Consider the following 15654-nt stretch of genomic DNA (forward strand, 5'->3'; position numbering starts at 1 on the left):
AATGGTTTAAAATATTGGCGATGTTAGGTTTTTTTTTTTTTTTTGGCGGGGGGGGGGGTTGTAAGACAGCTTTTATGTCTACGTTGTTCCCACATCGCCCAATGCCCATCCTTAGTGGAAAGAAAATGGCCGTTCCTTGATTGTGCTCACTGTCGTGTGTGTCCAGCTTTGCTCGCTCAGCCTCCTTTTGTGTGGCCCGCTGCTGCTTACGGCGTCCCTTGACCCCTTATCTTTTCAAAGTCCACGTCGGGCCGCGATGGTTTTTCACCTGCGACTTCCTGTTTGCCGCCCTCCAACACCTATCAGCCTCTTTGTGTGCCTCGTTGGTTGAGCTGCATTCCTGGTGTTCCAAATAATGAGCTCGAAAGGCTTGTAGCGTTTGGAAGATGCTTTACTGACTAATTCTTACCTCTCGCCCCTGTTCACACAATGCCTGATACCCTGCTTCACGCTGTGCGTGCGTGCGTGTGCCCGTTCGAGCCTCGCCCCTGTTCACACAGTGCCCGATACCCTGCTTTACACTCTGCGTGCGTGTGCAAGGAAACCAATGTGAATTGACGATGGCCAGATGTTGTGACGTGTGCTGGAAGGGCTTTAAAGCGCCCGCACTGCAAGACAAAAAAAGAAAAATAATCAGCCGAGCATCAACTTGTACCTGGCAAAACTCACAGGTTAAGGCACAATTTGAAAATGTTGCTTTCGTCAAATCACGATCCTTGAAAATCATCCTGACAAATCAAGTCAAAATTAATTTGTGAATGGCGCAGTCCTCCTACGTATGACTTTTTTTTGGGGGGGGGAGCAAATCCCGCATTTGGAAATGCAAGTGTTGTGACTTGTGCTGTTCTCCATCCAAGGTGCTCTGGCGCCCGTGGCGGGCAAAGGAAGAGGAGCCAAGCGTAAGCAGCAGCAGCAGCAACAACAAGAGGGGGCCACCGCCGGGGCTACCAAGAGGACACGCAGGTACAGTGCGGTGGAAATTTCAGCTTGTGATATTACCGTGAGAAATGGAAGCGTAAAACAAATCACAAAATGCTTTGAAGCGATGAAGGTGACCAAATACGAATTTAGCCCAGGTAGGACTTTTTAAACTGCATTGGGATTAATTCCAGGCTATATTAATTTCTCTCTCATCAATCAAATAAAATGATACCGTAAAAAAAATGTTTGGCATTTCAATTCTATTTTGGTTAAAAGACTACTAAGTGAATATTACGAAATCAATGAGGAAAAAAAAAACATTTTCTGTCAGGCGACCACATACACAAACAGATTTCGAATTGAATCAACTTATTTACGTTCAGGCAAACAAGCCGCAATTGATGACAAACATTCAGCATACTCTTTTCATGACAAACTGGGGGGAAGTCCTGGAAAAAACGCACACCACCCCAAAAAAAAAAAAAATCTGTGAATCTATGGGTGCTGAACCGCAAGTCTGTGCGGGTGGACTGTAGCCCTTTGAATGTGACATGACTTTGGTGCCTCCCCCCCACCGCAGCGACCCGTTGTTCTCGGCACAGCGGCTGCCCCCCCACGGCTACCCTCTGGAGCACCCCTTCAACAAAGACGGCTACCGCTACATCCTGGCCGAGCCGGACCCGCACGCCCCCGACCCCGAGAAGCTGGAGCTGGACTGTTGGGCCGGCAAGCCCATCCCCGGCGACTTGTACCGGGCCTGTCTCTACGAGCGCGTTCTGCTGGCTCTGCACGACCGAGGTCGGCATGCAAACTTCAACTTAGAACAACAACGAAAACTCAATTTTATGTACATGCGGTATGCTTTTGGAATATTCAGTCTGTTTGCTCGGCACCGAGATGCCGACAAAGTACTGCTTTTGTCGAAATGAAACTCTTCAATTCATTTCAACATAGTTGCTCGTCACCGGGATGCCACAGGAAGGTAGCAAAGCACTAGTTTTGTCAAAAATGAAGCTTTTGACCCCACTTTGATGTAGTTCCTTCAAGATGCCAAAGATGGCGGCAAAGCCTGACTTTTTGTCTGAAAGAAGTTCCCCAATTCACTTCAACTCAGTTCCTTTGTCACCAAGATTCCATTCACGATGCGGCCGTGGTTAGCCAAGTTTAAAACCCAGTGACCGAATTTCTACTCGTGTGGTATATTCTTCCTCCTCTTATCCGTTGGGTGCCATGCAGGAACCTGATTTTGTGTACATGTACTCGCCTTGCACGTAGCACCCCAGCTGAAGATCTCCGACGACCGTCTGACGGTGACGGGCGAGAAGGGCTACTCCATGGTGCGCGCCTCCCACGGCGTGCGCAAGGGCTGCTGGTACTTCGAGGTGTCCGTGGAAGACATGCCTCCCGACACGGCCGCCCGGCTCGGGTGGTCCCAACCTCTCGGTGAGTTTTGTCACTCTGCCAACTTCGTGGTGCAACGTGCAATATTTCCTCATTGAAATAAGGCGTGGCAGTTGCGAACGTATTATTTGTGTCTTTGAATTGCGCTGCGGCGTCCCGTGCGCCCTTTCCAGGTAACCTGCAGGCGCCGTTGGGCTACGACAAGTTCAGCTACTCGTGGCGCAGCAAGAAGGGCACCCGCTTCCACCAGTCCATGGGCAAGCACTACTCCACAGGCTACGGCCAAGGGGACACACTGGGCTTCCTCATCGAGCTGCCCGACCGCACCGAGACGGCTCGAGCGCTGCCGGACACCTACAAGGACAAGGTGACGCCCCCAGCCGCAGCGCCCCCCCCCCCGGCCGCCTCACATGCAATCTGACAGCTTGCTGGTGTTGTTTGCAGGCACTCATCAAGTTCAAGAGCTACTTGTACTTTGAGGAGAAGGACTATGTGGACAAAGCCGAGAAGAGCCTGAAGACCATGAGCCCCAGCAGGGTGAGAACAAGCCTGAAACAATTACTCATGGACAGGAGAGAGGTGATGGAATTCAGTCAACCCGGGTCATCACGAGGCAAACACACACAGTGGAACCTCGATTCGGTGGACAGTTAAGTCCGAAGTCTGAAAGTCAAGGTTTCAGTTAGCATGAATGCTGTCTGTCACCGGTAACGAGCTATTTTTGGAGAGGACGTCTAAGCAGGGCACAGGATGATTGGCTGCTTCTGCGGAGTTGAGTAAACGAGCCCTCCCTTTGAAATGAATCGGCCAGTCGTTTTTGTTTTCCTCCTCGTCCTCCGCGAGGAGAGAGCTGAGCTGGTATGCAAAGAGGAGGAGAAAGAGGGAAGGAGCAACAAACGAAAGGCACACTCAAAGCGGCAAGCAAAGAATGTTCACATTCATGTTAAATTCAACATGGTTCTTCTCAAAGCGGCAAGCAAAGAATGTTCATATTCAACATGTTTCTTCATTCACCAAATAGTCTATTTTGTTGAAAAATAAAATAGATTGTTTTCAAAAATAATATTTTGCAGCTGTCATTTTAATCCGGTCATATTTTTGCTCACAGTTATCGTACGCAAAATGTTAGCTTAGCATCTGCCATAGGGACATAGTTGAGGCAGCGTGTTGTCTGGCGTACACGTCAATGATGTGTCATTTCGAAGATAATGAATTCCAAGAAGTTAGGGAAATGATCGGCGTCTATTGAATTTACAGTAAGTCGACGACGGAACCCGGCTAATATTCGGGGTGCGGCGTCTATTATTGGCGAGCCAGTGTCTGTTTGAGGAACTCGCACCGATGCTTCTGATGTATCCGCTGGCAGATGGTGTTCTACAAGAACGGCGCGAGCCAAGGCGTGGCCTTCGAGAACCTGTTTGAAGGAATCTATTTCCCGGCCATCTCCCTCTACAAGAGCTGCACGGTGGGTCCCGCCTCTGCCGCCGCGGCTGCCGGCGCTCACTTTTTATGCGCTTTCTTCCTTCCTTCTTTTCAGTCACGCCTGGGCAAAGTATGGCCCGCTAATTGACATCATTAGGTGTACAATAAGATGTTGTTCTCCTAAAATTGGGTATTTTAAAATGGTTCATTTATCTCAATAAACAGTCGGTTAACTTACTTACGTCGTATGTTATTTTCATAAATATTGCTAAAATAAACAATTGAAATCAATACCGGTATTTTACATTTTTGTAGGTTTTTTTTTTTTTTGGTAAAAACCATAAAATAGTTTTACAAAAACACCAAACATTCTTAAATGGAATACTTGGTTTATTTGTTGTAAATAAAAATGACCGCTCACGTGGTCCTTGCCATGCCTCCAGGTGTCCGTTAACTTCGGGCCACACTTCAAACACGCCCCCAAGGATGTCGCCTTCCAGCCGGTAAGCGCCTCGCCGACGCCCTCGCCGTCGTGCATTTTTCGACGCTTGCTGTTTGTTGGTCCGCAGATGAGCGACATGGGCTGGGGCGCCGTCATCGAGCATACGCTGGCCGATGCACTGTACCACGTGGAGACAGAGGTGGACGGACGCCGCAGCCCGCCCTGGGAGGGATGAGCCGCCCGCATGCATCCGTGGAAACAGGCAGCTTCTTGTCTTTATTTGGACTTTTGACACGCGGTAGCGCACGGGAAGGTCAAGTCAACAGTGGTCAGTGCTCCCCAACCTTAACAATGTCCACTAAAAGTCAATTAGCGGGTTAATTATTATTATTATTATTATTATTATTATTATTATTATTATTATTATTATTATGGAAGAGATTTTCTACCTATCATTATTATGTCACTTGCATAGATTGATGAACAAGGATCCCCTTTTTTGTAGTTAATACTTTTGGACCAATTTAGCGAAATTGGATCATTTCCCACACACTTCCTGGGCGAAGTACATCGGTCGGGCATCAGTGAATTGTATCCCAGTTCAAACTTGAAACAAATGATGTAGAGCAAGCATTCCTCAATTTGGCCAACATTTCACATCATTTTGATGATTGATTGACAGGCGGCACCGCACGACACTCTGAACGCCAGTTTGTGTGTCGCATTTGAGTGCCACGTGGTGCTTCATTCCACTGCACCCGCTGCGTCGTCTCCTGTACACAGTTTCTTCTTTTAACGGACTGAAATAAAAATAGGCTACGTGGATGACATTTGGTTCATCAGACTGTTCTTGTCATCATCGATGACAAACGCTCAATCGGATTTAGGTCTGGAGATATGCTTGGCCAGTCCATTGCCTTTATTAAGCTGCTCAACTGGCTACTTTACATTGTAGCAGACTGACATTTCCTCACTGTTGGACCATGAATCAAATATTTACAAAAATGGAAGGAATGTAGTTGCGAACAATTGTAAATGCCAGCGTCCTCACACTTGGAATCCAAATCATTTATTTGTCAGGGTAATTTTTTGAGACGAGATTGAAATGATATCAAAACGTTTGGGGATCAGTTTGGGTATGCTTAGGATTTTAAAAATGAATATAAGCAATTCATGACAACAAAAAAATGTTTATGCGGCGGGTCTTGGTCCCTAACCCCCGGCGGAACGGGGAGGGTTCACTGTACAGTACATTTACAAAACAGAAACCGCACACAAGCGTTTGATTGGCAGTCTTCAGTTCGGGGCAGACAGAATTCCCGACGTGATGAAGTTGTTGGGCAGGGGGCTCCGTTGCCCGTCCTCGTTCGCCTCAGGGGGGTGCTGTGGGGCCAGAGCGCACAGTTTAGCATGGACGCGACGAAGCAGCGTGGTACCAATCTGCTTGTAATGTTTTCAAATTGACACAGGAACACCATTGCTGATCTTGATAAGACACTGTTACAGAAATTGAGAAGGAGTTTGGGACACTTTTGGACAATTAAACACGCTCTGGGTCCAACAGATTTGGAGATGCTAATTCTCGTGCCAACCGCTTTACATTTGGCTGGGAACAGCTTCAGGAGCGTTGGAGATCACGGGCTTGTTGAAGCCAACAAAACCTCACCCCATCTCGCAAAAAGCAGAGATGCATGACTGAGGCCACCAAATTGGACCCCACTCAACACCTGAGCTGCGCCTAGAAATTCTGTCCACAAAAGTGACAAAGGGCAGCCTTGGCCGGGTCCAACCCTACAATAGTTCAACAATACAAATCGTTCATTTTTGATTCAATATGACTGATTTAAAAAAAAAAAAACTAAACATGAACTCACAAATCTGCGGAAGATCTTGTTGAACAGGCCGTTCTTTGGACTTTCGGGCGCTTGCGTGCACTGCAGGTCTTGAGGTCGAGAACCGTCGGGTCCAAAAACGTTGAGCTCATTGAAGCAGCCCGTCTCAATGAGCTGCAGGAGAAAAGCGAAAACAAAGAGGAAACTTTAGGCGGGGCTGGACTGATTGCTATGTTGCTCGCGAGTCAAGGGTGACTGGCCTCGTTCTGCCAGGTGATGGGAACGCTTCCCGTGTTGAATTTGGCATAGAAGCTGCTGTCGTCTTGGTTGAGGGTGACGCCCCTCACGGAAGCAAACTCCTCGATGTCCTGAACGTCGCTGCAGTAAACCAGCCTGGGCTGCACAGCGGCGCAAACGGACGCGGTCACAACTGCGCAACAAACTCAAACGATTTAAAAAAAACATTGTGGCTCACGTCAGGTTTAAAGGGCGCCCCCAGAAGCCCCGCCTCCAGCATGCGGAAGTTGATTTCCTTGAAGAAAGGATGTGCCTGAACGTCTCGGCCTCCTGACGTCTGGCAGCCCAGCCTCCTTTTGGGGTCTTTGACCAGCAGCTTTTGACAAGACATCAAAGTCAACATCTTGTGTTTCATCTGTGATGATTCAGTCATTCAGGTCATGGCAACCCACAAATGTTGAGTGGGGGCAACTGGACTTTTTGATTGTTTCACCTTGAATCCAAATATTGTCACTGACAACAACGTCCTGACATCACTCCCCCAAAGATTTTGGGGGAAAATGGCTGCTAATGTGTCATTTTGCCACTGGACAGAGCAACCGGTTGTCAGTCACGCTGAACAACCAACCAGTTGCTCAACCAACTGACCAACAAACTAATTATTTGACTTATCAATCAAATTAAGCAACCAGTCATTTGAACATCCTATCAAACCATTTGACCAACCAATTGGACAAAACCAACCAATCAACTCACCAACCGTCCTCTCAATTAACTAATCAACTAACTAGTTGGGTAATTTGAATGGTTGGTTAGTTGAGTGGCCGGTTGGTTAGTTGAGTGATCAATTGGTTGGTTGGTTTCGTGGGCTGGTTAGTCGCATGGTTGGTTAGTTGATTGGTTGGCGGATCATTTGATTGGTTGCGGGGTGGTTAGGGAATTTGTTCAATTGATTGTTAGGATGGTTTGATAGTGTTGATTCGTCAATTGGTTGGTAAGTCATTTGGTTAAGAGGTTGGGTGGTTAATTGTTACTTTGCTTGGGAGGTTGGTCATACAATCGGCTGGTAAGTCACTTGATTGATAGGTTAATTGTTGATTAGGTTCCGTTGGTTGATTAAAGGTACAGTGTGTAGAATTTAGGGCCATCTGGTGGCGAGCTAATAGAATGCGATGAAGGGCACGCATTTTGAAGCACGCAAACTACGGTGCCTCAGCGAGACCACACTTTGATACCGATTTCTTCAGCAGAGGTGCAAGCAAAATGTCATCCCAGACAACTTTCTTGCATTTCCTCAAGTGGCGGAGTACGTGCATGGCATCTGTTACGTGATGCTGTAAGTCGTGATGCCGAGGAACGCTGTTCGCTAAGTTTGTCTCCTTCAGGTATCCGTAGCAGAAAGATGGCGGCGAAACATGGCAGCCTCCTGTAGGGGAGGCGAATCCTATGGAATATAATTCGCCATTACGTCACCTATAATTAATTACATGACAACATTTATATTGATGTAGCAGAACTGATTTTTTTTCTCCATATTTTTGAAATTAAATAATGTTGAGAAATGAGCACATTTTTACTCACTGTCCCCTTACAGCTGAAAAGTGAAGAAGGGTTTTTTTTTCAACTACCCTTGCCACCGTTCAACTTTTGCATCTGTGGTTCCCATAACAACAAGAGTGATGGCCTCGGACCTGCGAGCAGATATCTCTGGCTTGTGGTGCGAATCGCTCGCCGTACTCCTCTTTCTTGGTCTTGATCCTTTCCTCCATCTCGACCTTTTTGGGATGCTCGCCCTTCATTCTGAGGACGGGCTGGCCCGCCGTCATCTCGTAGATGAGGCAACCCAGACCCCACCAGTCGGCACTCACGCCGTAATATTCGTGGGCGATCACCTCCGGGGCTGCGCAGGGGATGGAAGGAAGATTTTGGTGGGGGGGGGGAACAGGTGCTGCTGTCAATCCAAACTGCCAAAGCTTTTGACATCATAACATACGGGGGTCCAAAATCTGTTCCCTTACATATTAGCTCTCCATTATTCCCAAATTCACAACCCACACTCTGTCTCACCCAGCTTCCTTATGACATTCTTTGACATAACTCACAACCGATCACAGTAGATGGCAGCGTTGCATCAACTTTGGATTTCAGATCAAGGTTAGAGGTCAATCTTCGGTTGTCACGTCTATTAATAGGGAGAGAAATGCCAACGCGTAGGAAGTAGGACAAATTTAGGCACCGGACACCTGACAGAGTACGTGTTGTCGTCGGAGGTGTGTGGAGCGGTTGTGGGGTGAATGACGGGCACCATGTAAAAAAAAAAAAAAAAAAAGGCCGACCGATAATCATTTGGTACCAGGCGCTCACAGCAAGTTCAAACGCTCAGTTGAGAAGCTATTTTGCCTGAATTGAAGTTGCGTTCGGAAGAAAAGTTTGATGAGTGTTAGTTTGAAGATAGAGATAAGCCTTCTTGAAACAAAGTGGATTCCGACCTTGTTAGATACTGACCCATGTATCCTAGCGTGCCCACGCGGCCTCGCACCACCCCGCTCTCGGACACGCGAATGGCGAGGCCCAGGTCGGAGATCCTGATGTGTCCTGTGCCAACAAAAACACATGAGACGTTTTGTTTTGGTTTCTTTTTTTGGGGTGAGGGTGTAAAATTGTTGTAATTAACCAGGAATTCAAGCGTAGGGTGTTTTCGAGCTCACACATTAAACAGAGTAGGCCACCACGCCCGGGTGGACCATTTAAGTGTTGATTGAAAAAGAAAAAAAAAAGGCAACACAACCTGTTGTGTTGTCACGGCTAAAAATAGTTTTGTGTTTGCATACCGTGTTCGTCCAACAAGATGTTCTCTGGCTTCAGGTCCCTGAAAGACAAGATGGCGTTTGACGTCAGAGAATGGTGGAATGGACATAAGCATGTCATGGGGATGTGGAGGCAGGTGTCCCCCAAAAAAACGACAAAAAAGTTTTTGGTTTTTTTTTTTTTTTTCCCCCCAGACCCTGTGACGATGTGTTCCAGATTAACCCTTTCAGGGAGAGCGGTTACGACAATGGACAGCTTATCATGTTATCAAGTTACAGGGTGCATTAAAGCGTTAAAACCAAGGCAGAGCATCCAACGATTTTTTTTTTTTTTCCCCAGTTCAGTTATAATGGTGGTGAATTATTGCTGAATCTTTCCTTTTTGCAGGCTGGCCGAGTCTTCGTGTATAAGGAAGTGGGGGGGCGGGTCACTGTCGTATCAACAGTAGATGACAATTACAGAGGAGACGGGTTCTACATACAGTCAAGTCAGTCATCAACAAAAGATACGTTTCTCGATATGTGCAGTGTGTGATATTCGAGGATACAACAAGTCTTATCGTTGATTCTGTTCAATTGAAAATCGATTTTTCCAATTTGAATTGTTTTTGTTACACCCCTGATGCAAGGCTCTGAATGTTTTTTTTTTCCTTTGGGGAGCATTTTTGCTTATCATTGAGGTTGGGGAGGAGGAGGAATTTTGCAAAACTGTAAAGGATTTTTTTTTAGATAGAGAGAAACACACACACACACACACACACACACACACACACACAATATGTACACTAACAATGAAGCATTGATGAAAAAAAAATATAAAAAAAAAGGGCCGAAACAATTTTTATGCAACTGCACTTGACTAAACATGCATCTTAGTAAGTAAAATACTGTACGGCGCTCTTGCAACTGCACTTGACTAAACGTGCATCTTAGTAAGTAAAATACTGTACGGCGCTCTTTACGCACAGCACTGACTGCCATTTGCATTTGTGTGATCCTATCAGCCTGCCGTTCCACTTCCACCGCCGACTTCCTGCGTATGTGTGGCACAAGCGCAATATGCCCGCTCGCAGTTTTGCTTATCAATGTGTCCATATTGAGGTGCAGAGTCCACATTTTGACCCGCAAAAACAACGATATGCAGTGCCCAAGCACCTGTAGAAATGAGTGCGAGCAGTTCCCAAAGTCGCGTCTCGTCGTTAGGGAGTGGCCCCACTCCGAGCAACCGAATCCCATGGGCGTGTCTCTCAAAGCACGCTTGTAAATCAATGCTATCATCCATACACATTAGGCTCACCGCACACACCGAGCGACGCGACAGAAGTGGACCATCCTCAATAAATGATAATTGGTTGCCGACTGGAACACACCCCAAGCGAAAATGTGCCGCGCATCTGCATGCTTGCTGCAATGAAAAAACTGTGACACAGTCTCGGGTTTTCAGGCTTCACAAACACTAAACTGGACCGCTGTCAAGGAAGAAGCAGATTGAGGAAATGGGCCACAACAAAGGAGAGAGGCTAATTTCAAAAGCTGTTGCTTAACCCTTTCGTGCACCCTGTAACCTGATAACATGATAAGCTGTCCACCGAAGTAAACGCTGTCCCCGAAAGGGTTAAAATATCACCAAACCTGATATTTCATGTGATATGTCATTCTTTCGTAATATTTTCTGAAAGGCTCCAAAAAATGAGTGTGAAGATGCCATATATGAAATAATTATCGGAATTTAGCATATGTCATGAATATATACAGTACCTGAACCGGTTCTGAGAGGGCCACCACAACCTAGCTCATATTGGCACCACGGGGCCATACCTCGAAAAGGCTTCATGTTATGCCAGGGTGGCCACACTGGGTGGGGGGACTTGGCTATACAGGACTCGATGGATCTGACCATCGGACCCAACCACTCTCCCTGCCGAAGGGCATATTAGCCACAACTAGCGAGTCCATGACCCATGACAACTGGAAAAGGAGCTTGGGAAACAGACCCTCACCCTCCACCTCTTACCCACCTCCCACCATATTACCGGGTCTGCGACTGACAAATGTGACTTTGTCTGACATGTTGGTGTGGCTCACCTGTAAATGATAGACTTCTCGTGCAGGTGCATGAGACCGCAACAGACCTCGGCGGCGTACAATTGCACTCGTTTCGAGTCCAGTCCGGCCGGGCCCATGTTGTAGATGTGAAACTTTAGGTCTCCCCCGCTCATCATGGTGAGAACCAAGCACAGGTCGTGTTTGGTCTCGTAGGCGTATGCCAGATTCACCTAAGGCACGACAGCAGCTGCGTCAGAGTCTCAAGTTTGAAGTCACTAACTTTGCCGCACAGGAGATACGTTCGATAATACAAACGCAGTCTTGACAACTTAGCCGTTCGCTGGCTATATTTAGCAACTTGTCCGACTGCTTGAGCCACCGTTTTTCAACAAAAGAAACTAATAACTTTACGCTAAGAAACAGACATGAGCCAAAGAATTTTTCACATTGTTTTGGCATATAACAAGGAAGAACCGCTGCTGTACCCATTCTGAACTGAAACAAACTTGGATCAATACGTAAGGAACCGTGATGCGGTTTCTCCGTGATAACCGAACCTTTACTATGTTGTCCGCGACAGGGAACGGTTTCTCACCACAAAGCGACTGTTCACGCTCTCCAGGATCTCCTTCTCATTGAGCGCCATTTCTTCGCCTCGCCGCTTCTTCACATGCGTCTTCTGCAGCTTCTTGCAGGCGTACATCATCCCCGTGGCCCGCACCTGACATGCCCATACCTGGTCGGGAAGCAAACCAATGGAAACATCTTCTCAGGACGTGTGTGGCAATCCTCAGGGCTCTGTTCTTGGTCCTTCGCAGTTAGGTTTTTGGCGGGGGAGTTCCAAAGACATTACATATGTCTATAATATTTGATTGGGGGTGGGGGGGGTTCTGGTAAACAGCGACGTTTGGGCTTATCTACACGAAGCGCACTAAAGACTCATACGGTTCTTCAAGGTTCTGTTCGCAGTTGTTGAAAGCTCCAAAGAGACTTTGATTCAGGACTCTTGAGATTCCTCAGGAATCTATTCTTGGTCCTTTTGTATTTACAGCCTAATCCTGGCTTCAAACCCTTCCTTGAAACCCCGACCCAGTCTACAAACTCTAACCTGTAGGCCTTTTTTTTTTTAACTATAAAACCTTTTAAGGGTTTTTGATATCACCGAGTATCATGCATAATTTGCAGCAAAAGTTGAGCAGAGTTTTGAAAATGAAGGGGAAAGAAAATGAGGAAGTCACCTCCCCAAAGCCTCCTTTGCCTAACACTCGGTATTGTCGGAACTCGTTCTTGGTGACCGGCCTCCTGAAGGACAAATATGGAGGATGTTTACGAGCCAGGCGACTGACATATGTCAATTGATCAATTCACCAAATCGATCACTAACCTTTCTAGCATCTTCCACTGCAGGAAGCGGTCAAAGTACATGCTGCACTGGTAATGCTCAAAAGGTTCTCCGCTGAGGAACGTGTGAAGATCACTAAACACAACAACGCAGCTGTCAATCGCAGCCCGAAGCCCCGCCTCCTCCGGACAGCAGCGGTGCATGCTGGAACGTACTCTCTGCAGTTCTTGAAGATGTCAGTGCAGGGTTCGTGATCTAGACTCCACATGCAGCCTCGCTTGTGTTTGGACACCTCGGGGATAAACTGTGACGTCTGAACACACAAATAGGTGAGGACACACACACACACACACACACACAAAGTGAGGCCATGTGCACGCGCTTACACACACACACATTAATGGTGAAGAACTCTTGAATGATGTGTAGTCCAACCGCTCGCCTGTCCTCATCTCGCTGCATCTCAAATTCGTCCTGAAGACAAAACAGCGTGTCAAATTACCTCCACCAAAGAACTCGTTGTGTGGCTTTGACAAAGGGGATTCAATCGGTGCCAAGGAGGATGAAGAAGAATCACTTGTTGCTGATGTGTGATTATGTAACAAGCCCAAATAATTAGAAACGCGTCCAAGTGGCAGCACAAAATTGTTACGCTCTTCATGCATGACTGGAACGCGACAGACAAATGTCCGCGCCGGGCCGAAAATTGGATGGAGAACATTTTTTTTTTCCCCAAAAAATATAATTTGAAATCAAATTACAGAGTGACTATTGTAATCAACTCGGCTTGAAATCCTAAGACTTAACCATAAATGTTTAAAATCGTGATTTCAAACCCTTGTTTGTGGAAATGAGAATAGTATGTGTGTGTGAAAGTTGTGCGTGCGTGCATGGATATGTGGTACCAGAGCCTGACGCAGCTCCCCGTACTTTCGTAGTTTGTCTTGGCTGTCACAGAACTGGTCAAAGAGCTTTCGGCCGATGGGCTGCACCACGCATATGTCCCAGAAGTCCCGCACTGAACACACACACACACACACACAGAGTCTCTCGGTCACATCACGCGCACACTTCTCACATGACGCCGAGACGCACGCACCTATGGTGGCGGCCAAGTTGCTGCATCGGCTGATGTGCGGGAAGCGAAGCATCTCTTGCCATTTCCAGCTCCGGCCTTTGGTCCCGCCTCCTACGTGGACACACACACACACACACCCTCACCCTTGTGAACATAATGAAACACGTACACACAAGTTGAAGTGCGCGCACACATTCACGCCGCTCGTACACAAAACTAGATGCACACAAAAACGTATACATATATATTATATATCTATACACGCCCACACAGACATGGATACATGTGCGCTCACGTGTATACGGATGTGAGGGATATTTGGCTTTCAGTCGCCTTTCTACACGGCGACTCGACTGATCCCAAAAGGTTTTTAATAGGATTCAGGTCTGGAGAAAGTGCAGGTCATTCCGGTTGAGGTACATCAGTGTCTGCCGTTGCCTGATGATGTCATTGCAAGACCATGATGCCTATGCCTGTTCGTGTGGCCAGATACCCTTGCGGGTCGTCGACCACGCTGATGTAAACGGTTTCGACTGGTCTGACGTGACATTTGGGTCCCTCTCAACGTGCCCGGAGTTGATTGGCGTTCATCATCCGTTTACTCAGGGACATTGTTCCCAACGTAGCGGTCATCAGCATGGGATGTGGCCAAAGCACGTCCACTTTTACATCTTTCTGTGACTCTTCCAGTCACTCGGTGTCTCTATTGCAACCCGCTGATGACACTCAGTGACATTCAGTGTCCGCTTCCGTCTGAGAACGTCCCCGTTTGAAGCGTCACGATGGCAACGTAATGTTGATTCACTGTTAGCCGTCATCTTGCTCTCATGATGTCAAAATGTGAACAGCATGATGAGGACGACTGGTCTAACACCAGCTCGAATTGAACCACGACACTTATTGGTCGAGTCGAGGGTGTCGTGAGTTTTGCCGCCAAGCTCCTCATTAGAGAACAGCAACTTGTGCAAAAAGTCCTGAAACGTGCAAAAGCTGAGAGAAGCTCACATTAAGTTCACCTGTAAATGTTTGAATGCATTTCAGGCTCGTCCTGAAATTTCACCCGAAAGCCAAATATCCCGAACATTTTGTGCGGCGTGTGTGTATGTGTGTGTGTAAACGTACACATTTCAATAGACACGAATGCGCGCGCACACAGTAAAAATGCACATCACATATAAATTACAAACGTGAATACACTCAGGATAAAAGCACACACATACACATACATCACATGCACACACACTAACATATTTACATGTAAGCATCTACGCTTAAGTGCACGCACACACACACACACACACACACACACAGTTTGGCTGTGCCCATCCTATTTTTAGCCTCTCAGGTCGAGCCTGCATTACCACATTTTAGTGTCGTTTGACGTTCTCTCCTGGCAAACGTCTTAAAATGCAAATATAACCTTTGAGCACCGTGTGAAAGGAAACAAGGTGAAAGGTCACAGAGATCTGGACCCCACGAGGTCGTGACCCCCCGAGGCGGCAAACGCTCATCGCTCTTTGTCGAACGCAATTGCAAACGTGGGGGAACTTCACACAGTTCTGTGAAGCCTCCAGTAAAGCTTAGCTTAGCATTAGCATCGCAACCAGAAGACCAATCGACCAAATGGCGTGCGTACCTTCTCTGGCCCTCACAAGAGCCCTGTTGGCCACCAGACTGTCAATCTCCATCAAAGCATATGCGTGTGCGTGAAAGTGTAATACACACCGCACTGAAATACCTCCACCAGGGAAGGGGAGGAGTCGTGCAGGTAGACCACGCCCCCCCACGCCTTCCTTGGCCGTGGAATGTTTTTCTTGTTTCGTTCATTGTTATTCTTATCTCATCTTGTGTGAAACGTGCGAACTCTGAGTTTGCTTTCTGAGTTATTTATAGAACATTCCACTAGAAACGCTGGCGGGATTTTCCATCTCTTATTTGTTTTAAATTTGTACAACACTTGCAAGCACAAACGAAAGCTTGTCTTGTCGCACTTGACGCGCAGCCCATTGTTCTCATCATGTACACCTTGGGACAGATTGGTAGGCGGAGGTGACAAGCGTCGGCTATCAAAAGCCTACACGCCCCTGTTCAAATACAGCGTTTACAGCATCCCAAAAAACCCAAAA

The 15654-nt window shown here is 47.1% G+C and overlaps 2 protein-coding genes across 8 annotated transcripts in view; one reads left to right on the forward strand and one right to left on the reverse strand.

Annotated features, from left to right (window-relative positions):
- The window catches only part of ash2l (ash2 like, histone lysine methyltransferase complex subunit), a 9267-nt gene extending 4253 nt beyond the window's left edge, over positions 1-5014 (forward strand). For 3 of the 5 annotated variants that reach the window (XM_019885363.1, XM_019885364.1, XM_019885367.1), the window contains 7 exons: positions 858-963; positions 1502-1719; positions 2197-2364; positions 2496-2689; positions 2767-2859; positions 3689-3787; positions 4188-5014. In XM_019885363.1, coding sequence (XP_019740922.1) covers positions 858-963; positions 1502-1719; positions 2197-2364; positions 2496-2689; positions 2767-2859; positions 3689-3787; positions 4188-4421 — 1112 coding nt within the window. In that variant the 3' untranslated portion in view covers positions 4422-5014. The remainder of the gene's footprint in view (positions 1-857; positions 964-1501; positions 1720-2196; positions 2365-2495; positions 2690-2766; positions 2860-3688; positions 3788-4187) is intronic. The other 2 variants (XM_019885365.1, XM_019885366.1) reach the window with 1 other exon arrangement.
- A 216-nt stretch (positions 5015-5230) lies between these two features.
- On the reverse strand, positions 5231-15280 carry grk5 (G protein-coupled receptor kinase 5). 3 transcript variants are annotated; one of them, XM_019885368.1, is made up of 16 exons: positions 15165-15280; positions 13550-13639; positions 13356-13468; positions 12847-12924; positions 12666-12763; positions 12493-12585; positions 12347-12410; positions 11704-11844; positions 11148-11338; positions 9087-9124; positions 8761-8850; positions 7947-8155; positions 6494-6631; positions 6279-6416; positions 6061-6192; positions 5231-5569 (listed from the first exon to the last, which is right to left on the reverse strand). In XM_019885368.1, exons 1-16 carry the CDS (start codon positions 15214-15216, stop codon positions 5483-5485), a joined length of 1752 nt encoding a protein of 583 aa, XP_019740927.1. In that variant the 5' UTR covers positions 15217-15280; the 3' UTR covers positions 5231-5482. The 3 variants fall into 3 exon arrangements, with proteins under 3 accessions (XP_019740927.1, XP_019740928.1, XP_019740929.1); XM_019885369.1 differs by lacking the exon at positions 12847-12924; XM_019885370.1 differs by lacking the exons at positions 13550-13639; positions 15165-15280 and having other exon boundaries at positions 13381-13468.
- Between the last annotated feature and the right edge of the window lie 374 nt (positions 15281-15654).

This window comes from Hippocampus comes, unplaced genomic scaffold (genome assembly GCF_001891065.2).
Source record: "Hippocampus comes isolate QL1 unplaced genomic scaffold, H_comes_QL1_v1.1 scaffold600, whole genome shotgun sequence".
Taxonomy (NCBI): Eukaryota; Metazoa; Chordata; class Actinopteri; order Syngnathiformes; family Syngnathidae; genus Hippocampus; species Hippocampus comes.